We start from the raw sequence: 22,072 nt of genomic DNA on the forward strand, positions 1-22,072 counted from the left end.
ACAGCTGTAGGAGATGGAGGAGGTTACAGAGAGAGGGACAGCTGTAGGGGCCAGGTGAACTCTTCCTGCTCCTTTTCTTCGATAACATACAATTGAGCAGGAGACCAGTCCACCAGCCATAGTTCCATCATTACTGTAGCAGCATACAAATCAAGGGACTGCTAGACAATCAAGTTTATAGTCTATTTCCATCAAGAGCCAACGTTGGTTGACTCTCTACTGTATTGCCGAGGGGAGGGGGGGGACAAGGAGGGGGGGGCGAGGGGGGGGGGGGGGGCCGGGGGGCGGGGGGCGACCGAGGGGGGGGGGGGGGGGGGCGGACCCGGGGGCGGGGGGGCGGACCGAGGGGGGGGGCGGACCGAGGGGGGGGGGAGCGGACCGAGCGGGGGGAGTCGGACCGAGCGGGGGGGGGGGGGGCCACCCTGGGGGAGCCGCCCTGGGGGAGGGCGGCCACCGCGCATGCGCTGGTTGGCACCTGCCCAACTGCGCATGCGCGGGACCCGAGTCTCTGGCGCCCCCTAGCACATGGCGCCCCGGGCGACTGCCCGAGTTGCCGGTGCCTTGAGCCGGCCCTGCCCCTAGCCCTATCGCTGTAACCCCACCTAAGCTACACATCTTTGGGCTGTGGGAGGAAACCGGAGAACCGGGAGGAAACCCACGCAGGCACGGGGAAAACGTACAAACTCCACACAGACAGTCACCCAAGGCCGGAATTTTACCTGGGTCCCTGGCGCTACGAGGCAGCAGTGCTAACCACCGTGCCACCACGCTGTCCAGCCACCCAGAGATGGTGTATCCACATTACAACGGTGACTACATTACAGACATTCTTCATTGGTTTTAAAGGATGTCTTGCAATCTCACAAGATGCTACGTAAATGCAGGCTTATTCTCTGTTCCTTCTTCTCGACACCTTACAGAGCAGTCAGTCCAGCTGCCTGCCAAGTTGCACAAACGAATTGCCCATCATTTCAACCACCATCTCTTTTAAATGTTTGGTCCACTGAGCACTTAAATTATTATGGGGCCAGCTACCCAGGTCTCCCAGTGAAGTGCAGTTGATTTTCACGTACTTGCAACGTAAGGGAGTGGCTTCCTCACAACCAACTTAACTGGCCACGAACTCACTGCGTGAAATATGAACAGTTCTGATAAATCAAAGTGATTTTGCATTCCAAACAGAGCTGAGCAAGTATCATTACACATTACACTACGCATAGTTCATTCAAATTAATTTCTTCCACACTAAGAATTCAGATTGACAATGTTGCCCAATATAAACCTGAAAAAAAGAGACTCGCATTTACATAGCTAAAAGTTTACGAACAGGATAACAATGAACACCAGGGAATATTTGTTACAATGCAAGCCTGACAGAATATTGTTCCATGAACAAGCGAGAGACTAGTTAGAAAATATAGGGCCGTCTATCCTCTATCTGCTTTCATTCCAGAAAGCCTGTTGGCTGCAACCATCTCCGCTTTCAGTGGTCACCATCAATGAAAGGTGCACCCTCTTTCCAACCCTCCCAAGACATTTACGAAATGTAAACGCCGATGGGAAATTTTGATTGGAAAAATCTACTTTAAAATAATCCATGAGAGTGAAGGAGGGTGCAACATAGATCAAAATAGTTAGTTCGGTAAGGAAAGGAGATGAAATACATTAAATGGCAGAGCAACTTGTGTTTAAAAAATCCAGCGGATAATCAGATAACGTTTTTTTTTTAAATAAACTGTTGGTTATAGAAAACGCCTGTAGAAATCCCACTGACCTTAATGAGATGCTTATTGATCCATTTTGTGAAGGTCTTCTTCTGAACTTTGTCCCGTTCATCTGAAAAAAGAAAGGGGAATAAGTTGACAGGCGAAGCTCACAATTTACCTTGTTCCAAGGTACTGCAATGGGGTCTGGATGAAGGAAATATTCAGCCTCTGATGCCTGGCGAATAAGAGTTCTCTCAGCTGCTATTGTAAACAGAACACCCATCAGTTTTTTAAAAAATCAAACATTTCTACAGACGCCCTTCTCTCAGTGTTTCGTTTTTTTAAGTATATCGCACGTTGACCAGATACATTTTTCTGTCTGCAGGTGAAAGCTGAAGGAGGTGGGTAACTAGAGGTCGGATCATTCAAGCCCTTCAGTACAGAATTAAATAGCATAGAAGTAGGTCATTCACTCCATCACATCTTGCACAGGCCCTCGGAAAGTGTATCTAATTAGTCTCACTTACTCACAGCCCCGTAGCCCTGCACAATATTTTTTTCTCAGAGCAAATCCAATTTTCTTTTGTAAGTTATGAGTGAATCTGCATCCATCCTGTTTCAAGGCAGCGCATACGAGATTAAGCCAGTTTTTTACATAAAGAAAACCTGGTTCTATTGCCAAGTATCTTAAACTTTTCCTTAGTTACTCTATCAAAGCCCCTTCATAATTCCGAAGGACTCTATTAAATCTCCCCTGAACCTTTTAGACTCTCAGGAACAATTCATGTTTTCTCTCATCTGACCGCATAACTGAGGTCCCTCATGTCTAGTACCATTCCACGATGTTACCACTGCATCCCCAAGTACATTGTTATCAGGTAACAAAACTTGGCAGCAAGGATTTCAGTGAACTCTATTGATAGAGACAATAAATCTCAATGTCATTAATGAATTCAACACCAAGAAACACCCAGAAGAATAGTTAAATTCTGTCCTAATTTACACCGACTCCCACTCATAAATCAACCATAAACTTATTCTTCTACATTGGCTCCTAGTCCAGCAACCTCAATTTTAGAATTTGCATTCTTGTTTTCAAATCCTTACATGGCCTCGTCCACCCCTATCGCTTTAACTTCCTCCAGCTCAACCACTCTCTGGGATTGCTTCCCTCCTTGAACTCCAGTCTCTGGAGCATCCTTAATCCCATCAGTCCACCCTGGATATTCGTCCCTTTAACTGCTTAGGCCCTAACTTCTGGAATCTTCTTCACAAACCTCGCTGATTCTTCACCTCATTCTCCTTCTTTCAGTCTGTCCTTAAAACCTCTAACATTGATCCAGCAATTTGTTGCTGCTCAACAGTCTACTTATGCGGCTTGGTGTCAAATGCTGTGTCATATTTGGGACATTTTACAACATTACGGATGGTGCCAAAATTCAAGTTACTGTGTCATAATCAGAGTTGCATTGCCTCTCCAAATACACTGGCAGCTGATTCACTGGTCACCTTTAAAGAGAGAATTGGAAGTTTGTTGAGTGGGGCAGAGATTGCTAACACTTGATCCATGAGATCTCCAGAACTTTCCATCTGAGGGAATTTTCCCAATGTGGAAGTGGGTGCGTGGGGCGATGGCAGTGGGCAGGGTTAAACCTGGTTACCGTGCACAAACCTTCACAAGTGTGGTGGAGACACGGTATACCAGCTGGTCAATACTATTCAGAGTATTACAACAAACAGCAAACTTCCACATGTATAGCATTCTTCACAACCTCTGCAGGCCCGAAAGTGCAATATAGCCAATGAAGTGCTTCTAAAAGGGCATTAGTCACTTTGCAATGTAGGAAAAACAACAGCCAATTTGCACAGACCACATTGAGACAAACAGTATTGAGATAAATTACTGGAACATGTGCTTTCCAATCATGTTTGAGGGGAAAATGCGCAGCTGACAAAGAAGAACTACCCCCACTCATCCTTTACATCCACCTGGGGGAGAGGAATGGGCCTCGGTGTACTGTCTGATTCCAGTAGTGCAGCACTCCTGTATCGCAATGAGTACCAGTCTGGGTTCGTCTTTGGAACAGGACCATAACTCCCAACCTCCCAACCTTTGGGGCAGCAGGGTAGCATGGTGGTTAGCATAAATGCTTCACAGCTCCAGGGTCCCAGGTTCGATTCCCGGCTGGGTCACTGTCTGTGTGGAGTCTGCACGTCCTCCCCCTGTGTGCGTGGGTTTCCTCCGGGTGCTCCGGTTTCCTCCCACAGTCCAAAGATGTGCGGGTTAGGTGGATTGGCCATGCTAAATTGCCCGTAGTGTCCTAATAAAAGTAAGGTTAAGGGGGGGGGGGGGGGGGGGGGGGGGGGGGGGGGGGGGTTGTTGGGTTACGGGTATAGGGTGGATACGTGGGTTTAAGTAGGGTGATCATGGCTCGGCACAACATTGAGGGCCAAAGGGCCTGTTCTGTGCTGTACTGTTCTATGTTCTCTTGAGGTTTTAGTGCGTCATGTTTCATTTTCCTTGTAGAATACCAGTGCCAATTTGCTCAACAATGGCAGCACATAAACGGATGACACCTCTGCCATAAATCAACTGTTTGATGTTTCTCTCTCTCTCTGGTTATTCTTTGATCTTCCTTTAATAAAGACACACCCAAATTTACCACAGCCTGACTGACACAGAACATCAACTCAGACATGCACAACACGCCACACAAGACAAAACCACAATGCATTCTTAAAAATAGTCAGTGGGACACACGTTACATGTTTGGAGAAGGGGATTAGAGTGGGGGTGGTGCAGAATCAACATAACTAATTATGCGAGCTAATGGTCTTGCGATAGATGACGAGAGGCTGCATTTTGGGTCAGGTTGGTCTTGAGCAATGGAGAAGAGGAGGAGCAGTCACCAATTCTACCAGCAATATGGGACGTTTCAGGTTAACATGGTAGTCTGTTCTTTGGCAGTATTGTCACTGTATTTCCTCAATACGAGGACAGTAATGGCCTTGCCAGAATGTCTAAAATGAGATATCTTTTAACTCTGGCAGCGTCTGTGAAAAGAGAAACAGTTAACGTTTCTGAAGAAGTGTCATAATGGACTCAAAACGTTAATGTCTCCATAGATGCTGCCAGACCCGCTGAGTCTTTTCCAACACTTTCCATTTATACTTCAGATCTCCAGCGTCCGCGGGATTTGCTGTTATCTTTTACCTCAGACCTGTCAAGCATTTCCAGCATTTTCTGTTTTAACTAGAAGTGAGATAATCACTCCAAAAGGACTTTGCATCGGTTCACACAACAGCACTTTTTACAAGCTGCCTTCCGTTCTTCCAAAACCTCTCTGGATGCAATTAACACTTTTAGCAGCAAGTCAACTATGAAGGCGGCTATGTCTGGTTTATATTTTTGGACAGTGTTGCCATGGCAACCATCAACCTCATGGCACGGTAGCACAGTGGTTATCACTGTTGCTTCACAGCTCCAGGGTCCCAGGTTCGGTTCCTGGATTAGGTCACTTGTCTGTACGGAGTCTGCACGTTCTCCCCGTGTCTGCGTGGGTTCCTCCGGGTGCTCCGGTTTCCTCCCACAAATCCCAAAAGACGTGCTGTTAGGTAATTTGGACATTCTAAATTCTCCCTCTGTGACCCGAACAGGCACAGGTGTGGTGACTAGGAGATTTTCACAGTAACTTCACTGCAGTTAATGGAAGCCTACTTGTGCCAATAAATTTATTATCATTCTTAAACTACTCATTTCCAAACGTCCAGTTGAGAAATTCTTCATTGAAGGGAAACAGGGAAGAAATCCAATCCCAGAGGTTTCTCCCTTGAGAGATTTAGAATGAGAGTAAGGGGTGGGGTAAATCAGATATTAAAAGAAGTGTTTAAATATAAGCGTAATAAAATTAGAGCTATGTGTGTAGTGTTATGATGCACATACACCCCCAAATACAAATTTTTAGCGATTATTAAGTAGTGTTGAAGATAGCAAACAACAGGCTATATGTTTCTGTTAATAAATGGCCAGTTAATCAGTTCTAGCGGTGCTAACTGGGGAATAAGTGTTTTCCAGGACACAGCCAACCTCAAATAGTGCTAAGCCAATCAGTGATATCTATGGAACAGCTCGTCAGGGGCTGGGCTCAGTAGCTAATACAAAAAACAGGGGGCGCGATTCTCCCAAAACGGGAGAAATCGTAAAGCTGGCGTCAACCCCGGGCGGGTTTGACGCCAGCGCGCCCCTTCCCGACCGGGAACCGATTCTGGTCCCCGGTCGGGGCTAGCAGCCCGACGCCGTAGGCTCCGGCATGACGGGCTTAACGAATATCGTTAAGCCCGCTTGCCGGAGTTAGCGCCGGCTGACGCGTCATATGACGTCAGCCGCGCATGCGCGGATTGGAAGACTCCAACCCGCGCATGCGCGGATGACGTCATCGCGTATTTGCGCGAAACCCGCGCATGCGCGGGCCGGGTTGCCCCTCAGCCGCCCCGCGAATGGATACTGCGGGGCGGCGGAAGGAGAAAGAGTGCGCGGGCATCGGGCCCGCGATCGGTGCCCACCGATCGCGGGCCCATGGCACCCTTGGCACGGCCGTGGTACTGCCGTGCCAATCGGTGCCATGGTTATGAAAAGCGAGTTTGTGACGCCGTTTTTACGAACGGCCAGACCAGGTGTGTTTGCCGTTCGTAAAAACGGCGTAAAGGGCTGGGACTTCGGCCCATCGAACAGCTGTGAATCGCTGCCGGCCGTAAAAAAACGGCGGCAGCGATTCGGGTCGGGAGTTGGGCGGGGGGTGGGGGAGAATAGCGGGAGGGCGGGAAAAATGTCGGGAAGGCCCTCCCGCTATTCTCCGACCCGTCGTGGGGGTCGGAGAATTTCACCCAGGGCCTCTCTGACCGCGCAGTACTCCCATAAGACCATAAGAAGTGACCCATTCAGCCCATCGGGTATGCTTCACCATCCGATCATGGCTGACATGTTCCTCATCCCCATTCTCCTGCCTTCTCTCCGATCCCCTTGTTAATCAAAAAAAGTCCCCTTATTGGGCAGTGGGTTTGCCCTTGCTGCCTCATGGCGCCAAGGTCCCAGGTTCGATCCCGGTTCTGGGTCATTGTCCGGGTGGAGTTTGCACATTCTCCCCGTGATGAAATGAAAATGAAATGAAAATCGCTTATTGTCACGAGTAGGCTTCAATGGTTACTGTGAAAAGCCCCTAGTCGCCACATTCCGGCGCCTGTCCGGGGAGGCTGGTACGGGAATCGAACCGTGCTGCTGGCCTGCTTGGTCTGCTTTAAAATCCAGCGATTTAGCCCAGTGAGCTAAACCAGCCCCTGTGTTTGCGTGGGTTTCGCCCCCACAACCCAAATATGTGCGGGGTAGGTGGATTGGCCACGCTAAATTGCCCCTTAATTGGAAAAATTAATTGGGTACTCTAAATTTATAAATAGAAAGAAAAAAAGAAATCCTCTTATTGATCAAGGTTTGTACTCGAGATGCTGTTCCCTACAGGACTAAAGACCAAGAGCTAGAAGGTGGAATCAGACAGAAAAAAATTAGTTTGTTACTTTGTTATTTACAGCACAGGTGGCTATTCGGCCCATCGTGCCTGCACCGGCTCCCGAAAGAGCAACCCAGCCAGTCTCATTCCCCAGCCCTATCGAGGGGATTTTCACAGTAACTTCATTGCAGTGTTAATGTAAGCCTACTTGTGAAACTAATAAAGATTATTATATTATCTCTGTAGCCCTCTAAATTCATCACTTTCAAATATATATCCAGCTCTCTTTTGAAATTTCCTATGAAATCTACCTCCACCACTCTCCCAGACAGCGCATTGCAAACTTCCAACAACTCTCTGGATACAGTAGTTTCGCCTCATCTCACTCTGAGCTCTCTTGCTGACCATCTTGAAATTGTAACCCCTTGTCACTGACATGCCAACGTGGAATATCCTCCTTTACCCTGTCAAAATTGTTCATAATTTTGAACACCTCAATAAGGTCACCTCTTAATCTTCTCTGTTCCAATGAGAACAAGCCTAATTTCTCCAATCTTTCATTGTATCTACCCTCATTCCTGGTATCATTTTAGTAAATCTCCTCTGCACTCTCTTCCGGGCTGTGACATCCTTCCTTAAATATAGTGCACAGAACTGGGGCGGAATTCTCCGACCCTGAATCGCCCGGAGCCGGCATAAATCCTGCCCCCGTGGCCGAATTCTCCGCCCCCCGCGCCAATCGCCGTGCCCCCCGCGCCGATTCTCCGGCCCGCGATGGGCCGATCCTGCCGCTGACAGGCCAATCCCGCCGTCGTGGTTTAAACCACCTCTGTGCTGGCGGGATTGGCGGCGCGAGCAGGCCCCCCGGGGTCCTGGGGGGAGCGCGGGGCGATAGGACCCCGGGGAGTGCCCCCACGGTGCCCTGGCCTGCGATCGGGGCCCACCAATTGGCGGGCTGCCAGTGCCATGGGGGCACTCTTTTTCTTCCGCACCTTTGGGGAGGCCCGACGCCAGAGTGGTTGGCACCACTCTGCTACACCGGGACCCCCCGCCCCGCTGGGTAGGGGAGAATTTAGCCCCTGAACACAATACTCCAAATGTGCTCTGACCAATGATTTGTAGATGTCGAATCACGTCCTTGCATTTACACTCTATGCCTCTATTTATAAACCTTTTCACAGTAACTTAATTGCAGTGTTAATGTAAGCCTACTTGTGACACTAAAGGTTATTATTATTTATAAACCCAAGGATGGTATAAGCCTTCTTAACAACTGTTTCAACTTGCCTGTCCACCTTCAGAGAATTATGCCCTTGAACCCCCGAGTCCCTCTACTCCTGCACTCCCCTCAAAGTTATACAATTGAGTTTGTATTGTTTTCCCATGTTTCTTCTCCCAAAATGCATTACCTCACATTTCGCCTCATTGAAGTTCATCTGCCAGGTGTCTGCACATTTTGCCAACTTGGCAATGTCCCACTGAAGTCGCACAGTATCATCCTCGCAATTCACTATTTTCCCTACCTTATTATCATCAGCAAATTTAGAGATTTCGCACTTCTAAATCATTTATATAAATCGGAAAAAGCAAGGGTTCCAACACTGAGCCCTGGGGAACAGCACTTTCATCTCGTCTCCAGTCTGAGAAATGTCCATCTATACCTAATCTCGGTTTCCTATCTCTTCGCCAACTTCTAATCCATGCTGCCAAGGGCCCATCAATTCCAAACATTTTTCATAGAACAAAAGAACATAAGAGCTTGCAGCAAGGGAAGGCACTTTAGCATCTCGAGCCTCTCCCACAGCAGTACACGGAAATATCAGCCAGGATTGTGTGCTTCAGGAGGGCAGGATAAACCCATGACCATCAGAAGTTATAGAAAAATAGTGAGCAGAAAGGGCCAGGCCTTCAGGATATTCCTGCTCACCTCAGAAGCTTCTGGCATCAATAGGGTGTGTACGCCGGTTACATTTTTGGGCTGAGAAGATACTTAACTCAGAAAATCCAAAATGGAGTGGGGGGGGGGGCACGGGGAAAGACGGGGGGCAGAAGGAAGAGAAAAAAAACATTACATAAGTTGGTGGCACAGTGGTTAGCACTGCTGCCTCACAGCACCACGGCTTCACTTCTGGCCTCGGGTCACTGTCTGTGCGGAGTCTGCACGTTCTCCCCGTGTCTGCATGGGTTTCCTCCGGGTGCTCCGGTTTCCTCCCACAGTCCATGCAGGTTAGGTGGATTGACCATGCCAAATTGCCCTTTAATGGCAAAAGGTTGACAGGGTTATAGGGATAGGGCAGGGGAGTGGGCCGAAATGGGGGGTGCTGTTTCAGAGGGTCTGTAAAGACTCAATGGGCTGAATGTCCTCCTTCTGCACTGTACAGATTCTATGATGAATAAGATTTTAAAAAAAGATTGCTAAACATTTTTGGAATTAATATCAGAAACATAGGCCGGGATTCTCCAATTCCGCATCGGGTCGGAGAATCGCCGGGGGGTGGGCGGACGAATCCCACCACGCCGCTCCGATGCCAGGCCGCCGATTCTCCGGCGACTGGAGAATCGCCTCCAATCGCGCCGGCGCGGTCGCTGCATTGAAAGCGCCCCCCCACCCCGGCGATTCTCCGCACTCAACAAGCCGATGCCTGCCGAGTTGCGCTGAGTCCCACCGGCGTCATTTGCGTATGGTACTAGGCGGTGGGACCTCAGCGTTATGGCTGCGGGGGCCATCCGGGTGGGGGGGAGCCGACTCCGATGGAGGGGGAAGCACTGTGGCCAGGCCCACGATCGGGGGCAACTGATCGGCGGGCGGGTTCATTACAGGGAAGGGGCCTATGTTCCTCCGCACCATATTGCCCGGGGGCCGACGCGGAGACGGCTGTGGCGCGCATGCGCCGGCCGTGGCGGGCCGGCTTTCAGCACCGCAGCAGTGCCCAGCACTCTGCCGCCGTTCTAGCCCCCAAGGAAGGGGTGAATGCCGGGGCCTGGAGGCCCGTTGACACTGGTGTCGCTCACGCCGGTTTTCACGCCGGCGACAACACTTGGACGGGGTTCCGGAGAATTCCGGCCATAATTTTTCTGATCTAACCTACCCTGCAGACACAGGGTACAGTCTTCCTGTCATGCTCAGTCAATGGAAATCAAGATTACAAGAAGGCTCTTTCTCTAAAGCACAGACATTTCTAGAACATTCTAGACATGAGAATAAATTAGTTTTGGAGAAGGGATTGAATTTATATTGCCCCCCGAGGAAAATAAAATTCTATTTGCATTCTTTCAAAAGAATTAATGTTTAATGGACTGAACTTCAGGATTTAGACGAGCTGCTGTTGGAACTCTGCTGCTCAAAGTTCTGTTTGGTAGATTTGGAATGTGACCACAATTATAGCATACAGCTCATTAAGGAATGGCGCCTCAACCCCTTCATCACTACCGGCAGTTTTCATTTGTGTCACGTCAGTAAAATATGTCAGGGTAGCATTAATCATTCCCACCCAAATGCCAAGAGGAGATGACAATTGTTGGGGGACGGGGTGGAAAAATTAATCCACATTACTGATCCATACTTAAAGTTGTTGCACTGCAGTAAGCTATCAGAAGTTTCCAGTTCCAGTCCCAGTCCAGACACTTGAGCAACTCGTCTGGACCAATACTGCCATGGCCTAGCCCCCAACACCATGGTCCGGCTCTAGTCATCCTTGCATTACCACAACACCCCCTACCCACCACGGCCCATCAGCATTTCCCCGTTCCCCCCCCTCCAACCACCCACCCACCACAGCACCTGACTCTCATGCATGGCTCAAGCTATTGTTTTTCTCTGAACAGTTGGTCACCCCGGCTATGACTGAGCTTTTGTTCAATTTGTGGCGTTAAATGTTGACGTAACTGGCATGTCACTGGACTACTAATCCACAGGCCCAGGCCAATGTTTGGGGACATGGGTTCAAATCCCACCATGGCAATCGGTGGAATTTAAATACAGTCGGTAGGTAACAAATATGGAATCGAAAGCGAGTCTCAGTGATGGTGACCATATTAATCGTCATTGGTTGTCGTAAAAATCCATCTGGTTCACCATTGTATCTTTAGGGAAGGAAATCTGCTGTCCTTACCTACATGTCCTTACCCAAAATCCATAGCAATGTGGTGACTCTTAACTGCCCCTCAGTTCAAGGGCAATTAGTGATGAACAACAAATAGTGGCTTTGGCATCTCGTAAAAATAAAATAAACGTCCAAATATTTCCTTGGGTTGCTCAAGTGTTCAATTTTTTTTCTGGTAAAACTGCCTGGAAATGGCCCTTTGATTCACACTAAAGCTCCTCTCCCACATTTATCCATCCGAACCTTTGGAAAATCCACTGTTTTAATTGGAAAGTCAGAGGATTGAGCCCTGCCATATTTATTTATTTTTTTAAAAGGGGGGGGCGGAACATTGACTTTGAAATTGATAGTTCACTTATACACAGAAGTTTGAAGCAGTTTTGGGGGCTGGTTCCCCCATGTGTTAAACAGCGGACGGAATGGGGGTGGTGCACAAGTCTAAATTAGATACAAAGATAAAATACAATGGCTGTAGATAACAATCTCCAGTCTTTCACCTTCAGAATTAGCATTTCTCAGTGGGGTTAATTCCAGCCAAAGAGATTGCCCTCGTCTTCACCGAGCTGTGCATTTTCTTACAAGAGAACTTCTTTCTTTTTTAAATAATTTTTATTCAACTTTTTGCATAACATCGACAACAGAAAGACAGAATTTTTTTAAAACAAAGAACAATCTCCCCCCCCCCCCCCCCCCCCCCCCCCCCGCGCATACACAGCGGAAGAGACAAACTAACACCCATCATTCCCCCAAAACATCTGCCCGTCCCTTCAATAGACAGGACAGAAACCCCCCCTCCCCCGCATATACACTGAAGAGGAAATGAATTAATGCCCGACATTGGCACAGAACAACTCTGCCCGTCCCTTTAGTAAAAAACAACAAAACATCCCCCCCACCTCCCCAGCACTGATCCCCTGAGGGCAAATTTCACCTTCTCTAGCTTGAGAAACCTTGCCATGTCGTTGACCCAGGCTTCCGACCTTCCACTGAAGAAGAATCCTCCGCCGGGCTACCAGGGACTCAAAGGCCAGAACACCGGCCTCTTTCGCCTCCTGCACTCCCAGCTCCTCTGCAACCCCAAATACTGCGAGCCCACAGCTCGGATTGACCCTGGATCCTACCACCCTCGACAACATCTCTGCCACGCCCTTCCAAAATTCCCCCAATGCTGGACATGCCCAGAACATATGGGCAAGATTTGCTGGGCTCCCAGAGCACCTAATACACCTGTCCTCACCCCCAAAGAACCGGCTCATTCTTGTCCCGGTCATGTGAGCCCTGTACAGCACCTTAAACGGTATGAGGCTAAGCCTCGCACAAGAAGAGGAGTTCACCCTACCCAGGGCATCTGATCACGTCCCCTCCTCAATCTCCTCACCCAGCTCCTCCTCTCATTTATCCTTCAACTCCTCAACTGAGGCCTCGTCCATCTCCTGCATCACTTGGTACGCCACCGAGATCCTCCCCTCCCCAACCCACACCCCCGAGAGCACACTGTCCTGGACCCCACGTGGGGGCAGCAGAGGGAACCCCGCCACCTGCCGCCTGACAAACGCCCTCACCTGCAGTTACTGAAAGGCGTTCCCCGGGTGGAGCCCGAACTTCCTCTCCAGCTCACCCAGGCGCGCAAATTTCCCATCTATAAACAGGTCCCCCAACCTCCTGATACCTGCCCTGTGCCAACTCAAGAACCCGCCATCAATTCTCCCCGGAAAAAATCGGTGGTTCCCCCGTATCGGGATCCCCATCGAGGCCCCCACCTCCCCCCGTGCCGCGTCCATTGCCCTCAAATTTTGAGGGTAGCCACCACCACCTGGCTCGTGGCATACCTCGTTGGAGGGAACGGCAGCGGCGCTGTCACCAGCGCCTGCAGGCTCGTGCCCACACAGGACGCCATCTCCATCCTCTTCCATGCTGCCCCCATCCCATCCATCACCCACTTACGCACCATCGCTGCATTGGCAGCCCAATAGTACCCACAGAGGTTGGGCAGCGCCAGCCCCCCTCTATCCCTGCCCCGCTCCAAGAACACCCGCCTCACCCTCGGGGTCCCATGTGCGCACACGAACCCCGTAATGCTCCTGTTAACCAGTCTGAAAAAGGCCTTCGGGATAAGGATGGGGAGGCACTGAAACAGGAACAGAAATCTCGGAAGCACCGTCATCTTGACTGACTGCACCCTACCCGCCAGAGACAGCAGCAACATGTCCCACCTCTTAAACTCCTCCTCCATTTGCTCCACCAGCCTTGTAAGGTTAAGCTTATGCAGGGCACCCCAGCTCCTGGCCACCTGCACCCCCAAGTACCCAAAGCTCCACTCCGCCCTTTTCAATGGGAGCCTGCCAAATCCCCCCTCCTGATCCCCCAGGTGTACCACAAACAGCTCGCTCTTCCCAAAGTTGAGCTTGTACCCCGAAAAGTCCCCAAATTCCCAGAGAATCCTCATCACCTCCGGCATTCCCCCCACCGGGTCCGCCACATACAAGAGGTCATCCGCATAGAGCGACACTCGGTGCTCCTCCCCACCCCGCACCAGCCCCCTCCAGTTCCTCGACTCCCTCAGCGCCATAGCCAGGGGCCAATTGCCAGCGCAAAAAGTAGGGGGGACAAGGGACACCCCTGCCTCGTCCCTCGGTGTAACCGAAAATACTCCGACCTCCTCCTATTCGTGGCCACGCTCGCCATCGGGGCCTCATATAACAGCCTCACCCAACTGACAAACCCCTCCCCAAACCCGAACCTTTCCAGCACCTCCCACAAGTATCCCCAATCAACCCTATCAAAGGCCTTCTCCGCGTCCAGTGCCACCACTATCTCCGCCTCCCTTCTACCGCCGGCATCATTATAACATTCAAGAGCCTCCGTATGTTAGTGTTCAGCTGCCTCCCCCTCACAAACCCCGTTTGATCCTCGTGGATAACCTGCGGCACACAGTCCTCTATCCTCGTGGCTAAGATCTTTGCCAACAGCTTGGCTTCCACATTCAAGAGTGAGATCGGCCTGTATGACCCACACTGCAGGGGATCCTTGTCCCGCTTAAGAATCAGGGAGATCAGCGCCCGAGACATCGTCGGGGGCAAAGCCCCCCCCCCCCCCCCCCCCCACTCCCTTACTTCATTAAAGGTCCTAACCAACAGGGGGCCCAACAGGTCTGCATACATCTTATAAAATTCAACCTGGAACCAAACCGGCCCCGGCGCCTTCCCCGACTGCATGTTCCCTATCCCTTTAACCAGCTCCTCCAGCTCAACTGGCGCCCCCAGCCCCTCCACCTGTCCCTCCTCCACCCTCGGGAATCTCAGCCGATCCAAAAAGCGCTCCATCCCCCCTCCACCACAGGGGGTTCGGACCGATACAGTTTCTCGTAGAAGCCCTTGAACACCCCATTGATGTCTACCCCCCTTTGCACCACATTTCCTCCCCGATCCTTAACTCCACCAATCTCCTTAGCCGCATCCCACTTACGGAGCTGATGTGCCAGCATCCTGCTCGCCTTCTCCCCATATTCATACACCGCACCCTGGGCCTTCCTCCATTGAGCTTCCGTCTTTCTGGTGGTCAACAAGTCAAACTCAGCCTGAAGGCTGCGCCGCTCCCGCAACAATCCCTCCTCCGGGGCCTCCGCATAGCTCCTGTCCACCCTCACCATCTCCCCCACCAATCACTCCCTCTCTCTCCGCTCCCTTCTCTCCTGGTATGCTCGAATGGAGATCAACTACCCCCGAACCACCGCCTTCAGCGCCTCCCAGACCGTCCCCACTCAGACCTCCCCATTGTCGTTGGCCTCCAGATACCGCTCAATGCATCCTCAAACCCGTCCCCCCACCTCCTCATCCGCCAGCAGCCCCACCTCCATGCGCCAAAGCGGGCGCTGGTCCCTCTCCTCCCCCAGCCCGAGGTCCACCCATTGCAGGGTGTGGTCAGAAATGGCTATCGCTGAATACTCAGCATCTTCCACCCTCGCAATCAGCGCCCTACTCAGAACGAAAAAATCAAACCGGGAGTAAGGCTTATGCACATGGGAGAAGTATGAAAATTCCCTGGCCCTCGGCCTCGCAAACCTCCATGGGTCCACCCCTCCCATCTGGTCCATAAACCCCCTCAACACCTTAGCCGCCGCAGGCCTCCTACCCGTCCTGGAACTGGATCGATCCAGTGGCGTATCCAGCACCGTGTTGAAATCTCTCCCCCCCCCCCCCCCCCCATTATCAAGCCTCCCACCTGCATATCTGGAATCCGGCCCAACATGCGCCAATTCGGGGCGTATACATTGACCAGCACCACCCGCTCCCCTTGCAGCTTGCCACTCACCATCACGTACCTCCCGCCACTGTCTGCCACCACATTCGATGCCTCGAATGACACCCTCTTTCCCACCAGGATCGCCACCCCCCGATTTTTTGCATCCACTCCCGAATGAAACACCTGGCCTACCCAGCCCTTCCTCAGTCTCACCTGATCCGCCACCTTCAGGTGCGTCTCCTGAAGCATAGCCACATCCGCCTTCAGCCCCTTCAGGTGCGCAAACACGCAGGCCCGTTTAACCAGCCCATTCAGTCCCCTCACATTCCAGGTGATCAGCCGGATCAGGGGACCACATACCCCCCTTCCCCGTCGACTAGCCATCACCCTTCCGTAATCCGCCACGTGCCCGCGCCCCCCCGCTCAGCCCGTTCCCCACAGCGGCAAACCCCCATCCCGACCCCCTCTACCTGCTCCAACTCCTTCGCCACTTCAGCAGCAACACGGTACACCACCCCTCCCCCCCCCCCCCCCCCCCCCCCCCAAACCTTCCCACCCCCTCCCTCCTAAGCTAGGGCCCCCCTAGCTGCATAACCCCTTCTATTGTACTTCCGTAAGCCACCCGACTCCTGCTGACCCCGGCTGCTCCAGCCACCCCAAAGACCCTCACCATTGCAACACAACCACCCCCCCTCCCCAGTGATGGTCCCATCCACTACTCCTCTAGCGCGGGAAAAAAAAGCCCGCGCTTCCCTCCTAAACCCCCGACCCAAAACGTGGGAAAAGGTGGGCACATGACCCAACAGGACCGCGAACCCCACCCAACCTCCCAACCGGTGAAGGAAAATAAAAATCCAAACAAAACAAACGCCCGAGTAAACAGATAACAGTCCCAAAAAGCAAAAAAAAAGCAGAATGGCAAAAAACCAACATCATCCAACAGAACCGATAAAACAAAAGGATACCAAGGAGGACAAAGCCTCCGGGCTGTGTACAATGTTCCCCAGCCCCCTGTCCTCAGTTCAAGTCCAGCTTCTCTGCCTGGACAAAAGACCAGGCCTGCTCCGGGGAGTCAAAGTAAAGTTGGCGGTCTTTATAAGTGACCCACAGGTGTGCCGGCTGCAACAGGCCAAACTTGACCCCTTTCTTGTGGAGCACTGCCTTCGCCCGGTTAAAACCAGCCCTTCTCTTCGCCACCGCACTCCAGTCCTGGTAGATCCTGATCACCGTATTCTCCCACTTGCTACTCCTCTCCTTCTTCGCCCAACGCAGCACACACTCGCGGTCGACGAAGCGGTGAAAACGGACCAGCACCGCCCGAGGCAGCTCATTTGGCCTGGGTTTCCTCAGCAGCACCCGATAGGCATCCTCCAGCTCTAAGGGTCCCTGGAACGACCTCACACCCATTAGCAGGTTCAGCATCACAGCCACATAGGCCCCCAAATCTGAACCTTCCAGCCCCTCTGGGAGGCCCAGAATCCACATGTTCTTCCGACAGGCCCGGTTCTCCATCTCCTCCAGCCTCGCTGACCACTTCTTATGGAGCGCCTCGTGCGACCCCACCTTCACTGCCAGGCCCAGAAGTTCATCCTCGCTCTCCGAGGCCTTTTGTCGAAGCTCTTGGATCTCTGCACCCTGAGCCATCTGGGTCGCCATGAATTTGTCCAGGGAGGCCTTAAAAGGCTCCAGAATCTCTGCCTTCAGCTCTCACGGTGTTGCTTCCCCGCCCGCCGCCATCTTGCCTTTCCTGCCTCGCACCTTTTTCTGCTCCAAAGCCGATTTTCTGACTGCTCTACTCCTAGTCCAGGCCATCCACCGGTGGAGAATCTGAGAAGGAGTGTTATCACACGGGGGAAAGTCCAAACAGCACCACTACGGCGCCTTAAAAGAGCCCCAAAGTCCAAAAATAGCGGGAGCCACCGAACGTGCGGTTTGGCTCCACATCACCGCAACCGGAAGTCTGTCCCCGCTTCTTCAATGGCCTTGGTGAGATCTTTTCACAGTTCTTCCCTCTGCTGCTAGAATTCAGCTTTCATAAAGACCCACAAGTCACCTTGAGGCCTCTAAGCTGGCCCTTCCCCCGCCTGCATGCTTGCAGAGGCTTTTGTCTGTTGCTGCTTCAGCCAAATCTTGCACTGTTTCTGAGGGTCTGATAACCAAGAAACATACCATTCCTGGGGGAAAGTACTCCTCCAACATTCACCTACGCCTTTTCATCTAAATTCCAACCCGTGTTGCTTAAAAAAGAGCTCTTTTCTGTAACCTTGGGCAGGAGCTGCCTCTGTGTGACCACTTACTCCATGGTGCACACCGGAAGCCCCTTACAAGAGAACGTCTGGTACCACAGTGCTGACTTTGGAAGCTGGCTGAACTGTTTTGACAGGTCCAGCGTTAGTTACACTTTAGCTTAGTCATGAGGAATGCGGAGTGTTCAGGGAACGATATGTTCTCATGTCTGCTACCTTCCTGCACTTCCACTTGGAGCTTTCTATGTTCTCCCGGTGCTGGAGAGAGGGACCAGAGTGCGGCAGCAAGGAGCAAAACGGAATTCCATGCAGGATGTTTGAACTATCGGCGGTTTGGGTCAGAGGAGAATCACACTGCAGAAGAGGCCCTTCGGCCCATCGGATCTGCACCAAAACATGAAAGGCGTTGAAGGTGGAGGTGGTTGTGAAGAGGTGAGAGAGAAAGGAGAGGAGAATGGCCGGAGAGGGAGGAATAAAAGGGGGTGTGGGAGAGGGAAGGAAGACGACACTGGTCCTCGTCAAAACAGTGCTACGGGATCTTTTACGTTCGCTTGAGGGGACAGATGGGGATTTCTGTCCAATATGCCATTCAAAAAAACAGCACGTCAAGGGCAGCACGGTGGCCCAGTGGTTAGCACTGCTGCCTCACGGCGCCGAGGATCTGGGTTCGATCCCGGCCCCGGGTCACCGTCCGTGTGGAGTTTGCACATTCTCCCCGTGTCTGCATGGGTCTCACCCCCGCAACCCAAAGATGTGCAGTGTGTGTGGATTCGCCACGCTAAATTGTCCCTTAATTGGAATTTTAAAAAGAAAACAGCACGTCTGATTCTACACCGACGCATGAAAGGTGTTGAAGGTGGAGGTGGTTGTGAAGAGGTGGGAGAGAAAGGAGAGGAGGATGGCCGGAGAGGGAGGAATAAAAGGGGGTGTGGCTGAATCACGTCAGTGCAACAGCCCCTCAGCACAGCGTCAGACTATTAGAATAGAATAGAACAGTACAGCACAGAACAGGCCCTTCGGCCCTCGATGTTGTGCCGAGCAATGATCACCCTACTTAAACCCACGTAACCCGTATACCCGTAACCCAACAATCCCCCCATTAACCTTACACTACGGGCAATTTAGCATGGCCAATCCACCTAACCCGCACATCTTTGGACTGTGGGAGGAAACCGGAGCACCCGGAGGAAACCCACGCAGGCATGGGGAGAACGTGCAGACTCCACACAGACAGTGACCCAGCCAGGAATCGAACCTGGGACCCTGGAGCTGTGAAGCATTGATGCTAACCACCATGCTACCGTGAGGCCCCTAATTATTTGTGCTCAAGCCTCTATAATGCAAACTTTTGGCTCAAAGGCAAGAATACTACCCACTGAGCCTTGGCTTCATGCTGAGGTACATTGGCATTTTCCAATATCTCACCACCAATCATTATTAACATTGAAGCCTCAGTGACAAGAGTCAGCAGGAGGAATAGGGGGAATGAAGTATCAAAACTGATCCAAATACTGTCCTCCTCACACATCCCTATAAAATAACAGAAACCCACCAGGTGATCAAAAGGATCGGTCTCGTTGAGATTCACAGGGGCCAGCATCATATTTGAAACACCTCAATCACTCGTGCATTGCTTTGAACCGGTCAGCTATTATGTAACAGAGAGAGAGACGTCTACAACGTAAATAGCAGCATGCTCCCCAATCAGGAAACTAAAAGGCTTTAGTGAAACAGAACAATGAGTATCAGTGTACATTATCACTGACCGCTGATCACCTTGAACAGAAAATCAGTACACCAGTACAATGGGAAGGACAGATATCAGGCACGAGTTGAATCACGCTCAGAACACTGACTTTCAATACGTCTATTGTGGAGGTTGCAGTTTTGTGCAAGTCCTAGACAAAAAGTGCCTGTTTATAGGATCATAGAATCCCTACAGTATAGGAGAAGGCCATTTGGTCCGAGTCTGCACCGACCCTTTGAATGACCACACTATCTAGGCCCAATCCCCCGTCCTATTCCTGCAGCCCATCTTAAGGGGCAATTTAGCATGGCTAATCCACCTAACCTGTACACCTTTGGACTGCGAGAGAAAACCGGAGCAACCGGAGGAAAGCCACCCAGACACAGGGAGAGAATGTGCAAATTCCACACACACAGTTAGCTGAGGCTGGAATCGAACCCGGATCCCTGGCGCTGTGAGGCAGCAGTGCTAACCACTGTGCCACCATGCCGCCCCAAAACCGACCAGTGGGGTTTCTGGACAACTTCAGAGCTCCCCATTGGGAAACTGAACCCCGGTCTCCTACGTGAAAAGCGGGGCTACTGACCACCATACTAATGAGCAGCAGCAATGAGTTAATTAGAACTCACTTGGGCCTTGGTGATCAGGCAACTTATAGCAACTAGTCAACAAAGAAACTCGCATTTATACAACACATTTAACATCCCAAGGCACTGTGCAGAATTTGGCACCGAGTCAACAAAGGAGATGTCGGGAGAGGTGGTCAAAAGTTTGGTCGCAGAAGCAGTTTTTAAGGAATCAGTAACAACAACAGACACACACACACACTCTCTCACACAGAAGGCAGCCAGTTGGCCCATCGTATCCATGCCAGCCCTTTGAAAGAGTAATCCGTTTAGTTTAATCTCCCATGCTCTATTCTCAGCACCATACAGTTTTGTTAAAATTCCTTTTCCAATTTCCTTTGAGAGGTGCTTCTGATTTTGCTCCCAGCACCTTTTCAGGCAGTGCTGGTGGTTCTTTTGCCAATTACTTTGGATTCAAGAGTGCGGTGGCTTAAAGTATGAAATGAATAAAGCAACAAACCATTAAAGGAGTAAAAGAGGCACAAGCATTTCAAGTCACAGCTTATTAATGGAACAGCATTTAGCTGAAGCAGTGCCTGGCTTACAGCATGGACCTGAATCATATTGCTGCCGCTGTGCCAAGGATACAAGTGGAATATACGAGGTACTGACCCATACAGCACATCTGGTGCACCAGCTTGGCATTCAGCTCTCTTTCGCTGGAGAAAAGGCCCATCTCGCGTCCAGGCTGCTCAATGCAAGGTTCTGACATTTCCATTTTCAGTGCTGAGGCATGCAAGAGTAAGGGAGGCGTACTGTCTACAGAACTCCTCCCACTTCATCTCAAAAAAAGCCACTCCCCCCACCCACTCCCATAGGACAGGAAGGAAAGCACAAGCCATCGCACCTTTTGACAAAAAAACATTTCTTCCCAATAGTTATCACAATAAAATGTGTATGGTTAAAGAGAATGTTTGAATCTTCGCACACCCACATATTTCTTGACGTATTCCAAGACAACAAGAGCCGCCAGGCAATTAATGAAGTTGTCCAAATCACCACGGAACAAAAATATAAAGGCAGAAATGGGAGTGGTGTAAGTAGAGTGACTCAGACTTTCCCAAGTTATTTTGGTGTGGCCCTATGTTCAGATTTTGCTTATTAAATGGTTCACTGTAAAAATGAAAGACATTTACTGAGTGGAGGGGGGTAGGCAGGGTGGAGAAATCACGAACAGGAGTCATGATGTTGCATACACACACACACACCACTTTCTTTTTCTCTCCCTGTAAGGCAAAAACAAGGCACAGGTACAGACCTGCACCTGCAGGAGTGTCTCCCCAAAAGCACATGTTGCTTTTCATGACAATCTTTTGCGTTCGCTCGGAGATTAAGTGAAGTTTTTCAAGATTGTGTGCATGACTCTTTGCATTCATTACCCAAATTACATTCTTAATAGTTAGGCATGTCGAAGCAGCAACCTCTAAATTCACGCTTCACAAGTCCCATCATCGAAACGAAAGGTGTGAATGGTAAATATTAACCCTTTCTTTCCAGCCAGGAGTGGGAGATATATTGCCCTAATCTTTAAGTCCTTAATGATTTAAATAGAAAACTCGATAACTCTTCCAAGTTTGAGCGTGACATCAAGAGTCCTCCACATCCATGCTGAAAACCCTATAGGATGGGACCAAGGCAAAAATATCAAGCACTGAACAGAATGCTCGTTTTACGGGTGGTGTGTGTTGGACTGCTGGATGAAAGACAATGAGTGGGATTCTCGGGGCCGGCGTCAATCCCGCCCCTGCCGTGTCCCGAATTCTCCGCCCCCCGAGATTTGGCGGGGGCGGTAATCGCGTCGGTCGGCGGGTCCCCCACGGCGATTCTCCGGCCCACGATGGGCCGAAGTCCCACCGCTGACAGGCCTCTCCCGCAGGCGTGGATTAAACCACCTACCTGAC

At 50.9% G+C, this 22,072-nt stretch overlaps 1 protein-coding gene across 7 annotated transcripts in view; it reads right to left on the bottom strand.

The window, feature by feature from the left end:
* The window catches only part of dst (dystonin), a 665,214-nt gene that overhangs the window by 527,361 nt on the left and 115,781 nt on the right, over window positions 1-22,072 (bottom strand). For all 7 annotated transcript variants that reach the window (XM_038800631.1, XM_038800637.1, XM_038800634.1 and 4 more), the window contains one exon: window positions 1,775-1,836. In XM_038800631.1, the coding sequence (XP_038656559.1) occupies window positions 1,775-1,836 (62 nt within the window). The remainder of the gene's footprint in view (window positions 1-1,774; window positions 1,837-22,072) is intronic.

This window comes from Scyliorhinus canicula, chromosome 6, assembly GCF_902713615.1.
Source record: "Scyliorhinus canicula chromosome 6, sScyCan1.1, whole genome shotgun sequence".
Lineage (NCBI taxonomy): Eukaryota > Metazoa > Chordata > Chondrichthyes > Carcharhiniformes > Scyliorhinidae > Scyliorhinus > Scyliorhinus canicula.